At 42.5% G+C, this 14,754-nt stretch overlaps 1 protein-coding gene across 1 annotated transcript in view; it reads left to right on the forward strand.

The window, feature by feature from the left end:
• Positions 1–1,335: 1,335 nt before the first annotated feature.
• TGFBR2 (transforming growth factor beta receptor 2) overlaps positions 1,336–14,754 on the forward strand; it is a 60,399-nt gene continuing 46,980 nt past the window's right edge. The window contains exon 1 of the mRNA XM_030235213.2: positions 1,336–1,488. Within this exon, the coding sequence (XP_030091073.1) occupies positions 1,395–1,488 (94 nt within the window). The 5' untranslated portion in view covers positions 1,336–1,394. The remainder of the gene's footprint in view (positions 1,489–14,754) is intronic.

The raw sequence follows: 14,754 nt of genomic DNA on the forward strand, positions 1-14,754 counted from the left end.
GTCTGTTATAGGCCAATTAAATTCTTTATGCAAACATTTTCAAATTCAAACCGAGGTGATCTGGGACATTCAGAGTACGAATTACATATATTCCCCCTAGGGCTTAGCCCTCTTTTTGAAATACCCAGATCTGTATCTCTAACCAGTGTTGTAACTGAGACAAAAGCGAATCAACAACGTTGGAACAATCGCTCTCAAATTATCCCCATGTACATCAGTTTACTCTTCAATCAATGCCCAGCCATTTAAATCAGAGAGGAAGGAAGACTGTGAACTGAAAATGGGTCTCAATACAACTGCTGGCTATGCAGTAGTTGGATTTATACTGGCAGAGAGCTCAAGCCTTATTCAGGTTCAAAACTGAATGGTTCTTACTGGGCCATTGAAAGCTGGCATCACCCATCACCGGTGTGATTCTATTCTCTGAATCCTGGGTGCAACTTCCCTCTTGCAGAGAAGGCAGAGATTTTGCCTAGAAAAAGTTCCTTTGGAGAGGGATGGAGACAAACTTCATTTGTGTCACATACACAGCATTTGAGATAAAGTAGTGCACAACCAGCCTGTTTGGGAGCAAAATAAGCAATAAGGTGACAAGTTGTTCCAGTCAGCTCCAACATCTGCAAGCTGAGTGCCCAGCTCGTCTGTGTGAGTGTTTCCTGCTGTTACCCTGCCTTCAACCTCCCTTGCTCCCAGCTTTAGTTCATCTGGGGACTACGTCCTTCTTTCCGATATCCGTTCTGCAGAGGAGGAAACAGGCTGTTGCAGCAGCATCGTTAAGGTCAGGGATACGGATGCGAGGAGGAGCTCTGCAAAGTCCCCATGTCCCAAATGACTCGACTGGGTCCTTTTCAGCTCGCAGGGAGAGAGAAGTAGCCCTCCGAGCTGGCGGTTTCCTGTCGACCTTGAGGCTCCTCGCAAGCCACGGTGCAGCTCCGGGCGGGTGCCCGTGCTCGGTCCCCGCCTCGGAGGGAGGCAGGCGCAGGGATCCGGGCTGCACGTCGGGGCTGGCCCCGACGCGCTTGTGGTGGGAGAGCCAGACCTGAGAGGGGCTGGCCTCTGGCAGATGATTGACACCAAACTGGGTGAGGTTTCATGTTAAAAGGAAAAAAAAGTAAAAGGAAAGAAAAAGGGCGAGAGCAGGGGAGGGGGTGACTGTGGGAAGGGGGAGAAGGAACTACTGTAAGAGTAAGAAAGTCCTGCCCAGCTGTTTGCGAAGTTTAAGATTTCCTGTTTCCCCTGCAGCGCCGAAGTGAAGTTTCAGTGAGTCACCCGCGGTCCCGAGCAGCGGAGCGGCGCAGCCCCGCTCCCTGCCAGCCCCGCCACCGCCGCCGCGGCCTCCCCGCCGCCCCCGCGCCCCGCCCGCGGCTCGCCGGCCGCGCCGATCCGGCTCCGCGATGACTCCCCGGCTGCCGAGGAGCCTGCGGCGGCTGCTGCTGCGCCTTTCCCTCTGGGTGCTCATGGGCAGCTCGGTCCCCGCTCTGCTCCGGGGTAAGTGCGCGCCCGCCCGCGCTGCCGCATGACAGCTGCCGGGGCCGGAGCGGGGCGGGAGGGGACGGCGGCAGGCGGCGAGGGACAGGCGTCCGCCGCGGGAGGCGGGGGACACGGTTGCTAAGAAAGTTTTGAGGCTGGAAACATTTCGGGAGGGGGGTGAGCGTGTTTGTTGATGGCCCTGCGGGAGAGTTAGAGGGAAAGAAAGGGCTGGGAATCTCGGGGTTCCGCGGCCAAAACTGAGGTCCGTCCGTGGAGGGAATAGGGGGCAGAAAGGAGCGGATTGGGCAGGAAATCAGCCGGGTTTGCTCGGGCCGGAGGAGCCCGGAGAGGGCATCTGGGGGGCTGCTTGCAGTGGCCGGGGGAAGGGCTGCAGGCCCTGGCCGCAGTTGATGCGGCGGCTCCCGCAGCCGGTGCGGCCCCGTGCGCAGGGCCGGGCCGGGGACCCCGGCCTTGGCAGCGCGCTCCGGCTCCGGCCCCGCCGCCCGGCCGGGCACAGCGGCTGTGCTGCACCGCCGCGGCCACACGGCCCGAGGTGCCGCGGGTGGCTCTCGGAGAGAGGGCCTGAGCGTGGCCACAGAGCCCGCTGCTGCGTGGGTCTGCACTTGGTTACCAAAACTTGGGTTTGGTGAGAGTTTTGCTAAGAGCGGAGTTTAGCCGTGGCTGTGAGCAGTTGGACTGAAAAGCACTCATTCCTCCAGCACTGACTGTGCACGTTGTTTGACTCACTTTAAAAGTGACACTTTATAATCCTTACCCTGCTTCTACCAAGACATCTTTAGATAGATTTTTGGGGTATGCAGTATTCTTCATATCATAATTTATAATATACTATGAGCCTAAAGTTCTGCTGCAAAAACAAGATTCCTGCCCTGAGCAGCTTTCCATCTCTGTCCTACCAGTAGTTACCCACATCTGTGACTTAACATCTGCAATATCAAGGTTAAGCCCTAAATCATGTTGCAGAACAAGTGGTGAACCTAAAAAGAGGACAGGAGATTGCAACAAAGTGCATCTGAAACACATGTGAAGAATTAAGTAGCTTTCTAAGATGTCTTTTAATGCCACATCAAGTTTTAGTCTTCAGGTAAGGTGTGCGGACACCTGGGCTTCTACAAACTTTGCCCTGGGCCCTCTGATTCTCCTGTCTGGTCCATTCATGGTCAGCAGTTGATCTCAAATTTAACTTAAGCATAATAACATAAAGTGGATAACTCCTGAATAGCTACTGCCTTTAGCTATGTGCAGTTTTGACCGACTTCATGCTTCATTAACAGCCCTGTCAAAGTCAACAGGTTTTGCATACCTGCAAAGTTACTCATGAAAACTTAGGGCAGAAGAAAAGAACAGTGTAAGAATAAGAGACTAGGGTGTCCCACAACTCAAAGTTATATTAAATTTGAGGTGTGTAGCTTCTTTTCAATAATATATATATTTTTTCTATAATTTTTCATTAACATAAATAATACTCAACTAGTGATGGCCTTAATTTGACCCCAGCCTCAAACTTTTGCAGATTCCCATCACAAAAAACTTTAAATGGAGAAGCTCAGCTTTTGTTAGTCTTGTGTTATTTATTATTATAGTTTTTCTGGGGTTTTTTTCCCACTCAATCAGTTACAGACAGTCTCAAACTATGGGTCGATTTTTAAAAGCAGGCATGGCTCAAGAGTTTGTTTCTTTCTTGTCATAGGTCCAGTAAGGAAAAAGAACATAAATAGTTACAATTCCAGGATTTTTCATACTCATCTTCATCTACAGCCTACAATAACCAAAACTGAGTAGACCTGTTGTCAGATAATCTATCCCATAGCTTCAAAAGCTGTTTTGATAATCACCATAGGACTCTATTGTGCCATGGAATTCTATTAGGGCAGAAGAGTTGATCAGAAAGCAACAGTTCTGTGGAGCAGAAAGTGTGAGGTTTGGATGTTAGTAGTTATTTTTGCACCAGAATGAAAATTAGAGCTGCCAAATGCTTGGGAGAAAACAAAATAGAAAAAAAAAGAAAAGGTACTTATTTTGTAATAATTTGTCAATATAGTGAGGCTGAAAAAAAAAGGAGCTATATCAGTCTCAGAAGAGCTTAATTTCCAGGTATGCCTCGTAACAACTAACCAGATGGCTAGTTAAAAAAGCACCAGATAAAATTTTCATTTTAACATCCTTCGCAGAAAAATATTAGACAAGAATGACATTCTCATAAAGATTCTGGACAAACCAACAAATTCATGAACAGGTTCAATACGTATTATCTCCTTTGCAAAAGATACTCTCATGTCCTGTACGACACAGAAGTTATTGACTTTTTTTGCATAAAGGGGCAAGGTGTGATTTTTTTTAAATGATTTTGAATGATTTATTGAGCATTTTATAAATTAATGGCAGTACAAAACAGGATTGCCCATGTAAGAAATTGGTGTTAGTTTTCAAGTGAATATGAATTTGTAGTTAATCTTTGGGTTATCATAACCAGAAATTTGTTCCTTGGAATCATCCACGTAATAATTGTTCATCTCTGAACATCAGGAACTTAATATCTCCTTTCAGCCAAACTCCATTTGCATTATTGTCTATTTCTTGAAAGCCATATCAGAGTTAGTTAATTTTATAGTGTGAAAATCAAATAGAGCTTCAGATATTTGCAAAAGGGAAGTAGGAGAGCAAACATCTTGTAACGGGATGGAAGACGTTTGTAACAGGATTGAGTCTAAAATGCATTCCTGCCCCCCATTAAAAGTGGCATTTTTCCAGGTGTTTCAGGAGGGAAGTATCAGAGATGATATTGCATTTTCTTCTGTTTATGGGGTATCCTTGAATTGTGAGACTTTTTATACCTAAGACTTGGAAAAACACTTTTGTTTACTTGCTATTTTTTGTTCATTGGCATTAACAAGATTCTCTGATACTCAGGTGGTGAATTTCATATCGAAATGGTTTCTATTAAAAAAATTATGAGCCAGATCTTAAGCTGCTGCAAATGAACAGAGTTATAGCAGGTTTCCTGAAACAGTTTCAAAAGTAATTTCAAAAAAAGGGCAATGGAGTAATTCAGAGTTTTTCATATTCATAGTATTTTTTCACTTATATTTTATAAACACTTACTATTATATGACCTATATTTAGTCAAACAACATTGCTTTAAAATGAAATATTCCTTTCCGGGATGAATTGTTACAGTTTCAAAGATGCAGCATCCTATAATGGTGCCTAATAAAAGTTGTCATTGTGACAAGGTTAACTCTGAACATAGGAGGAAATATGGTGTCAGGCTCTTACCAGAAGGAAAATTTCTCGTGGTTTGGTTTGTGGGGGTTTTTGCAAGTTTTTTTCAAAGGCTTTTAGAAAGCATTTGCTCTTTGAGGGGAGGAAAAAAAGAGCATAGTGATCTGTAGCACCAGTTGTTGGAGTTTCCGATGCTTCTATTTTCTCTGCAAGATATTTTTAAAGTGATACTTTGTTGATTTGGTTTTTGGTTTTTTTTTTTGGAACTCTTTTCTCAGTAATGTGTGTATGTGCTACATGCACTCTGCTAACATTCACTGCCACTTCTCTGACCTCAGAAGAGCTGTGCCTTACTTCCAGTACTGCCAAAATGAGCAAAACAAACAGGTTGTGCCCAATCTGCTGGATCTTGCATAACAGGGTGCATTTATATCAGCTAGGTATGAAACATGCTCACTCGTGCAGTGACAGATTCTGAAGAAAGTGATCGTGCAATCTCCACCCTGGCTGGCATGGCCACAGTCCAGCCCACATGAAAGGCAGGGCTTCCAGCCACCTCTGTGGTCCCAGGATCAGCAGTGAGGACATGGGCTGCTACATGCTGATTTGCCCATGGTTCCCTCAGCCCTTCTGGCACCTGACAAGCAGAGGAATGAAAGGGTGCCCTGAGGCAGGTGGGAGACAGCAGCATCATTTCCTTGGCCACAGAGGAGCCACTTGACTCAGGGGAAATACCCAGGTAGGCACATCCCAGGAACATTAGATATTTTGTATGACCGGAGCATTGCAAACTCAGTAAAATTGACTGAGGTATCAACCAGGCTCTAAAGATGTTGTAGAGTACAAAGGGTTCCCAGCACAAAGCAGTGGACAGCCAGTCCTGATATAAAAAAGAAAGTTGGCTGAATCCTACTCTAAGAAAGTGAGCGCTGAGATTTAGGTTACTTAATTGATCTTAGCCTTAAATTTTGTTTATTTTTTTGTTTTGTGGGGTTTTTTTTCCCCTGTAGGATAATGGGAAATGATTTTCAAACCTTTATAAAATGGTTTCAAGAATAAAAGGCAGAGAAAAAATACTTGTGCCTTTCTATGAACTCTTGTTCTGGAAGGTTAAAATAGACTAAAATAAATCAGAAAGAGTATGTCTTGGCTTTGACAGCCAAGTCCTTTGGAATTTTAATTTCACTGGCAGGTGTTGTATTAAGAAACAGCAGAGAAGCTCCTTACTACAGGGGATAAATTGCTTTTACAGCAAGGAGTGGGCGTACACACTGAGACAGGGCAAATGCCACTGTAAGCAATGGGTTGGCACTAAACATCTGCAGAATTGGGTTCTCAGTGACCCAGCTAAGCCTTCAGCAGTTGTTTTTCATATTATGTCTGCACTCTGGCATAGCAACAGAGCAGCAGCACTGGCATTTGTTGAGTACAACATTTTATATCCTACTGCCTGAAAGAACACGGTTTTAGTTGTGTACAGATGTTTAGGGTAAGATATGTAAAGAGAGCAAATCGCTTCAAACGCCCTCCACTGATGGAATCTCTCATCTGTTAGAACTAACAAATCTCACCAGGCATTGCTTAATTCCATTTTTTCCTGGTGACAGCATGCTCATCATTTGTATGTGTCCATTAGTTTCTAGAGATTTAAGCAGAATTGAAATTGAAGCATGTTTTAAGGGCCCTGCCCAGCAGTTCATATAGGCGAATGTCAGCTTCCTTGCCTTGCTGCAAAGCTTTAGCAACTGTTCTAGATTTTAAGAAATGATAACATTAGCAGTGTCAGGGGAAGTACTAGTTGCTGATTTGTCCATGTCCATGCATATTTTTTTAATATGCCATTTCCTTGCTCTTTCTCTTGCTGTGAATGCCACTGTAGTTGTTACAGCTGGAACTACCTGTCCTTTTTTCATTTGGGTTTTAAAGCCTTTTCACCTCTGGGAAGATTGTCTCAGGAAGAAGTAGTTTTCCCTTGCTCAAACAACTGGTATTTAGCAAGAACTTCCTGCTGGCATTCATTCCTGAGTTAATCTGGTTGGAATTAGAGCTGGTTGAGAGTTTTTGACACTGTTTTTCATGGGAAAATGCTGATTTGTCAAAACTGAGACAATTTGTGGAAATGTACAAGTTTCCATTAAACTTTCATCAGGAAACATTTCCTTTTTTTTTTTTTTTTTTTGGTTCTTCCCTAGTCCACAGTGGAATTTCTGATATAGAAAGATAAAAAAAAAAATCATTAATCAATAATTAGACTAAACACTGGTCGGTGGAAAAAAGGTGGGATTAGTGCATGGCCTGACTCACAAAATGCACATTTGAAACTGGAGCTCCCCCTATCCACTCTCCCCAGGATATTAGGGCTGTCACTCTCACTGGGCATGCAACACCTCAAATGATTTTGGTTTCACCCTATTGTGAAAATGAGAATGTATGAAATATTGAAGCATTTTGTGGGGAAGGAAAAACATTCCCCTGACAGCGTTTTTAAGGTTGACCTGTAGCCATGTGTTCATTTGCTCCTTGTTGGGTGGGAATGGCAGTGCTCTGAATGGCTTGAGTCTTCTGGTCTTTGTTTCATGTCATAATAACAAGCTGTATTCAGAAATTTGTGTCATGCAAAGGAACCACAATTTTAATTATTAACAGTCCTGCTAGTCTGATTCCAGGATTCCAATTCTCTGCTCACCCAGAGCAGTGTTTTGGCAAAAATTGGACTGAAACTAATAGATTTCAGGACCAGATAGAAGAGTCTGCTTCCTTAAAGCATGCACGCTTAAAGCATGCTTCAGTTAAGAACCCAGCAGTTACATCCCTACCGTGACACCTGGGATTAACACTGTGCCTTTCTAATGGCAATCTGAAACCACAGGTATTAGAAAGCATTCTTCTATTCCTCCTCTCTTCTGTTTGTACCCAAGCACTTCAGCACACACCCTCAAATGAGCTGTTTGCCTGTTCTCTTAAGCAAATACCTGAGATTTTAAGGTAAAAAAGAAAGATTTATCAAGCAGCCAAAGCTATCCGTTTAGCCAGTGATTTACAAGTCACACCACATTCTTTATAATGTGTTTATAGTTACCAGTAACACAAGTTTTGAAAGATCAATTCTGCCCTCTCTGCAGCTGATCAGTTCTTCCAAAACATTGCATTGATATTCCCATGGGCTTCGCTTGATGCAGCATTAAAGCTCAGTTGAAAAAACTGGTCTAGGCAGGGGACATTAGAAAATGCAGATTTGTTCCCAAGGTCATGGTGGCTCTGTCAGGGCTTAGAGACTTCATTCTGTGAATTTGAACAGTACACCCAGAGAGCAGCAGGAAGGTCTCACAGTTCTATTCCTCAGAGCAACGTTTTCCAAGTAAAGACCCGAGCGTGGTTCTTACGTGCCTGGGGCACTTTAACAGGTCCATTTAAAAACTAGCATTGTGCAAGTGGAGCACGTGCACCAGGCTGTCAGCTGGCATAAATCAGCTTCCTCTGTTGAAGCAGAGGAACCTGCCCTGATTTATACCAGCTGGCAGAATCTGGCCACAGAATAAATAATAGGCAACTGTATGTTATGAGGCTGTAATTCCCTCGAGGGGGCTTTTGTGGTATCAGCCTTACAGGAGCCAGAGTGATCTGGTTCTCTTTCTTGGAGCTAGAGAGTAATTTGACTGCAGTTTTTTGAAGTCCTCAGAACATTAAGAATGGGAGATTTCAGAAAGGGAACACTTCCAAACTTTTTGTAAGGTATCATTAAGGATTTTTGCCCAGGAAGAGTCATGGTAGGGGTATTTGGGAGGATGCAGATGAATTGACGTGGGATAGGTAGTCCCAAAAAAAGATAAAAAAGAAGGATGATTTCTCATGAAGACCAGGCCCTTCCTCTGAAAACATTTGTGTGCATTTCCAAAGATGTATGAAAACTGAAGCTCCCTCATCACTGAAAAGCTTCTAGTGCTGGTGTAGTTAATAAGGAAGAAAAGTGGAGAATGCAAAATGAGGACTAAAGAACAAATGCCTTCTCAGAATGTGGATGTTGTTTTTAATTTTGTTTAACATTGTACCCAGAAGGATCATAAGTGAACTGGTACTCAATTTATTGACTTAGCAAGAAAAGGCAGTTCAGTTAGATTTATCAATTGTTGACCTGTAATTCTCCTGGATCTAAATATTTTAGATGTGAAATGCAGGTGAGCCATCTCCCTCCAGTTTTAATCCTGCTATGGATTCTGCAGCCCAGAATGGGATTAAATTCATCATGCCTATACATCACCTGTTGGCATGGTTTGATGGTGCCTGGGGCTTTTGGATGATAATGTGGCAATTTTGTAGATTTCATCTCACTAACTAATATAAAAACACCTTTAATGTTGCTGTACAAGGGGCTGAACTTTGAAGCAGACCACAGATGATTAGTAATGGGTTATCTCTTCTGGTTATTTCCAGAGAAGAAAGCAGAAGCAGTTATCCAGGATTCTTGTGTGTCTTGAGATACTGATCTGGTCTGATCCCTGAGCCTAATTAGCAGCTTAGATACTGTTGAAAACTTGTTGCATAAAGTTGCAGTACATCAGTAGTTTGGGTAGCACTGCTTTGGCAACAATTTAAGACAGGTCTTAGTTCTTAAAGGAAGATTAAATTTCTTACTCTTTTGGCTGCCCTCCTGATTTTAGCATTACCAGGCTGTCCTGACCAACTTCCATATGCTTTGGGAGCTCTTTGGCTGGAGCAAATGTGAAGCCATAGTTACATCAGGACTCAGCATACCTTCAGGTACTGCAGCCAGCAGTGTACGTGAATAACTTCTGGCCACTGAAGTCCGTGCTTGGGGAAATAGGATAGATGTAACTACATCTTTTTCCTTTCCCAGCTTTTTTCCTCCACCAGTCTAGTCTCTTGAAATATTTCTTCTTTATGCAGTTAGTATCCATTGTGCAAATTCAGGCTCCACTTGGGATGCTCTGCTCTCAGCTCTGTAGCTATCTTAAGCTTTCCTTTAACGTGACTGGGTAGTGATTTCTGTGTCCTGTTCTTGACAAACTTACAGAAAGGTTGCAGGAAGTAAGGAGTAAATCTTTGTGTGTTTCACTAATGGGAAACATTTCATGAGATTTTGAAAGATTTTGAACAATCTGCAGTCAGGAGCCAATGGAGAAGAGCTGTCATTTGCAGGTGGTGGATGATCTTTTATTCCCTTTGACCGGTTCTGCCCACCAGCATGCAGCAATTACCCTTCTCATTTGTCTCTGGCATACAAGGGGATCTGTGATTCTGCAGTGACCATGCTGTGGCAGTAGGCCAGCTGCCCTGCTGTGTACCTTCTACCTCTCCACAGCTCCTATTACAAATTTTCACGGTTGCCTTGCCTTCTTTTCCTGCAGTGGTTAGAGCTTTTGCCCTGAAAGTGGGAGACCCGTGGTCATGTCACTCCTCAGTCTGAGAGTATCTAAACTCCATCAATGAAAGGCTCTAGGATGAAGGATCCTTGCTGGCTGAGACAGGGAAAGGCTTTAGAGGCAGCACTTTGCAGAAAAAGGGTTGACATGTGTGTGGGTGGTCCTCCAAAGCATGTCACAGGAGAAGAAAGCCGGTTCCCTGATGGATTCATTCATTATTCCAGCCCCTGCAGGGTGACTGATATTCTCTCCAGGGAGTTCACAGCACAACAAAGAGACACTCTACATACAGAATCTTTTTTTCCTTTCTAAACTGAAAACAACCATTTCTCATCCTCATGAAAAGATCAGAGGGGACCATGTAATAGTCATGACTTTGTAAGCTTCTTTATTTAAGCCTTCACAAAGTAACTAGGTCAGCAATACATGCTTCTGGGCTATTGAATTTCCCTTCTTCCCCTCAGTCTATTCTTCCATTTCCTCACCCAGTTTTACCACAAGGGAATGCCTTAAGTCAAAAATCTGGGAAGCTGATCCTTTTATTGCATTTGTAGTATTCTCATCTGGTAAGTAGTGCCAGGCCATGAGGCTTTCAGAGCTATCATAACCCAAGTTTGCATGTAAACAGGAATACCACACTGTCTGGTTGTAACTAAAGCCATATCTGCTCTCTCTTTGCTCTGAATAATAGATATGGGAAGACATTCAGCAGGAAGAGTAACTCTTCTGGAAAAGAAAATAGAACCAAAATGTGTTTCCTTTGTTTTTTGTTTTTCTTTCTCCATCAGCTTCTTGCTCACACACTCGCATTACTTCTCACATTTTATACTTTTGCCTTAAAGTTTCTGGCTGGCTGGGGTCTTTGCTGTTCTCACTTTTCCCTGAAGCTGTGTTGGTATGATGAATATTTATTAGTGCAGAGGCAGCCTAGGGATTCTTATACATGTATGTCCCCTGATTTTAATGTTTGTGAAGGAAAATAAGAATGCGATTCCAGCTAAACCCCAATATTCAGGAAGTGGGGTTCAGAACGAAGAATCAGGCATATCCTGTTATTAAAAAAAAATATGCACTTGACCCTAAAAGGATTTCTAAGTACCTGTATTAGACATGAGTGTTCCTCCTATACAGACTGGAGGGGATTAGAGGCTCCTTATTTTACATGGGAGAAAGAGACAAGATTTGTGGGTGACTTACAGCTAAGAACAACTTTTGCATCTAAGCCTATGGTTAAAGCAGTGAACTAGGAAATGAGAAGCCTCAGCCTTTAGAGACTCAAACACAGGTTTCCAGCTTCCCATGATTTCATCCATTGTATTTTTGAGGCCACCATTAAACTTCAGTACAATCCTTTATATTAGTATTTCCACAGTTTCAACTTGTGTTGTTTAATATGTGACAAAAAGTAATGCCATGATGTGCTAATTACAGTTTCTATAGACAATTCTAGAAGTTGTGGGAAATGAACAGAGATTGTTTCAACACTTGTCTATTGTGATTGGGAAACTGAGGTTCAAAGAGAGTCATAACCCCTGTTCTTTCTCTACAGAAATTCTGGATTAAAGCCTTTAGAACATCCAGAAATTCTCAACAGTCTCAAACACCCTGTCAAGTTCAAGAATACATTAGCACTTTTTTCTTCCCCTATTTTTTCCCGGTTAAGAGGCTGAGTGCCAGGAGCTTGGTGTGGCACATGGAAGCTTTGGTAATTTTCTTCTATTTGACAGCCAAGGGCCTAACTTTTCCCCAGTTGTCCACATATATATTATTCATGGGTCAGCCAATTTGCACATTCCCAAACCAGGCATTTTTCTTCTGGTGGCTTATAGTATGGTTATCAGGCTTGTACCTACTGGTGGTTTGAAGGCAGAAACTTACTGGCCTTCTCATGGGTGAAGGTGGGCAGCAAATGCTAGAAGCAAACCACTAAGATTTGAAGTATCTTACTTTTGAAAGCTAATGACAAGGCACATTTACCACTATCATAACCACATACCTGGAAATCAAAAGCACTGACACCTGCTTTTCCAAGCTGTTGCTTAGTGTGAGTACTTAGACTACCCATACAATCATCATTTTCCCTTTAAAAGGTGGATTTTGATTTAAGTTTCCACTGTGCTTTTGAAAATGAGATATAGTTTGCTTCTACCAGGGCATCAATTTCTACTCTACTGTCCTTAGCCTGCAGTGGGTAAGGAAGGAGGAGGTACTGTTTGTTTGGAACCATGCTGTCTTTTTCTCATTTTTGGGTGAGAGTTTAATAATTTCCTGCTTTTTCTACATGATGTATTGTTGTGGTTTTGGGCATAGGAAGAGCTAAAGAATTAGGAATAGTACCCACAGCTGCTGTTCTCTGGCTGGATATGAGATATGGTTGGTCAGATTGGTCAGATATGCAGGCACTTTGCCGTGCCTTGTTAAGTTACCATAAATAACATAAACACCACTAACTGGGATAATTTGCCTTAAGGCACAGTTAAGGTAGTGCAGCCTAGCTGACTGCTCTGCCAGAATGCTTAGCTATAGGTAGCAGAGCTCACATGGAAGTTTGCTACAGTTAGTTGGTGGAAAATAGGGTTTTAAGTGTGCTAACTTGATATTCTAGACTCTTTGGGGGGCGATATTATGAAAGGTGAAAAAACATCCGTTCTGAAAAATGGAAGCTGTAGGTGAGTGAAACCACCCCAGACACACGGTGTGCATTTTTAGCAAACAAGATACTTTCATTATTAGAGTACAGCCAAGGTGTGTGATGGACTTTCCAATGCGAGTCTCTAAATTGAGACAGGGTTTGGCTTGCTAAACACACACCCAGGTGAGTTAGGGCTTTGCAAAACCAGCTGGGTGGAATGGCTTCACTTTCAGAAGGCCAGACTGGGAATACCATCCATAGAGTCATAGAGTTCTTGCAACCTTTGAATCTTTGATGCAGCAGGTTTCCACCACCAGGCTGATATCACTCACATCCCTCTCAGAGTTAAGACTAACATCTCCAGAAGTAACAAAACAGTTAAACTGTTCTGCTAACTAATGTTGTACTGGGATATTTCAAATATGCATGAGTTATAAAATTTTACATCCAAGGAATTCAAACAATGTCTCTATTGCTATGGAACACTTTCCTCTGGTATAGTCAAAGCTATTACTATGTTGGGAAAGCTTGGAATTGTTTTGCCTTATGAGAGCCCTTTTAAAAACAAACTGTGTTCTAGATGAGTGCAGTATTTGTGAGAAATGCCAAAGTGACTGGTTTAGAGAATGAGCTGCCCATGTCACTGGGCAGTTTTGCCAGAAACCATAACAAAGCATGTAACTGGCTCGTGGTGTTTAAAGGGATGCTGAGTGGCTCGGCTGCCATGACCATGTTATGCACAGCTTCCTCAATGGCAGTTGTTCAAATAGTATTTTCATGATGTAATTATTAATCCACTTGGCATTTGATTAAAAAGATCAAGGCATTTCATAGAAGCCCTTAGACATCCTTCAGACTCCTACTGATTTGTACAGTTGAATAAGTGCCCTCCAGATTAAGGGTGATGATGACCAATATCCAGAAACATTTGATGACTCTAAAATATTAAACATCAATGAGTATAAGTTGACATAGCAGCACTCAGAAATCACAGCATCTGGTGAAGATCTTATCCTATTAGATTTAACTCATATATGTGACAATAAACATCTTCTGTCCTGTAGTAGCAGGAACATTATGGAGTAGCAGAGGAACATAATACTGTGCCAGAAATTACCTGCACTGGTTAAAAATTTATCAAGTGTCATTTTATATTGCTTTTCACAGTTCTTAGTTGTTAGGAAAAAATGTTTGAATTGGATGAAGTTTGAAGTATTCAGATGAAAATTGAGAGGTGGTGGTAGGTTCTGAGGCACTGCTTGGCAGACTTGCTCTTGTGATTTGGTTTTATCTATTCCCAGCTTTCTCTTCAATAGAAGAAATTGTTTCTTAGAGACTTAAATTAGTCTTTTCTTTGTAATGTGTCTTTTAAACAAGCTTGCAGGTGCATATGCTGTCTTGGAGTCCTGGTGAAAGATTATGGTTTTAAGAATTACTGAAGAGATAGCTGGAGGACTGAAATAGGGGATTGAGAACAAACAACTATTACATAAAGCAACTGGGAGGGGAAAACCCTGGAAATCCTACTTGATGTGTACATTTCAAATTTACAATCATATTCTGCCTCTAATAAATGAAGTGTAAGAGCCTGCAGTCCCTCACAAATCTTCAGGCAGGTAGACTAAACATTTTAGATTGGCAAGTCCCTTCCTGCTGAGCAGCACCTAATGTGGGAATGTCCTCCCCTTACATTGTAATGCAAGCCCTGGCAGGGGCTGGGTGCTGTAAGCAGTGAGTAATGTGTTGTTGTATGGAATGAGAAGTGTTGTATTCCTACATGCAGGTCTTTTAGTTAATTTTTTTTTTAAGGTGGGTGGACCATGCACTCATATAGATGAAAGTGTCCTTAAAATACTCAGTTTTATGATATAGTGAATGAATTCTCTTTGCATGTGATTTAGAAATAATGGCAAAGATAAGGACCTTTAAGTGAAGCTCCAAGAGAGGTATTTAAGGTGTGTGTTTCACCTATTTATTTCAGAATGGGCAGGTTTCACTCATGGCTTTTATTTTCCTTTGAGCCCAGTA

Source organism: Serinus canaria, chromosome 2 (genome assembly GCF_022539315.1).
Source record: "Serinus canaria isolate serCan28SL12 chromosome 2, serCan2020, whole genome shotgun sequence".
Lineage (NCBI taxonomy): Eukaryota > Metazoa > Chordata > Aves > Passeriformes > Fringillidae > Serinus > Serinus canaria.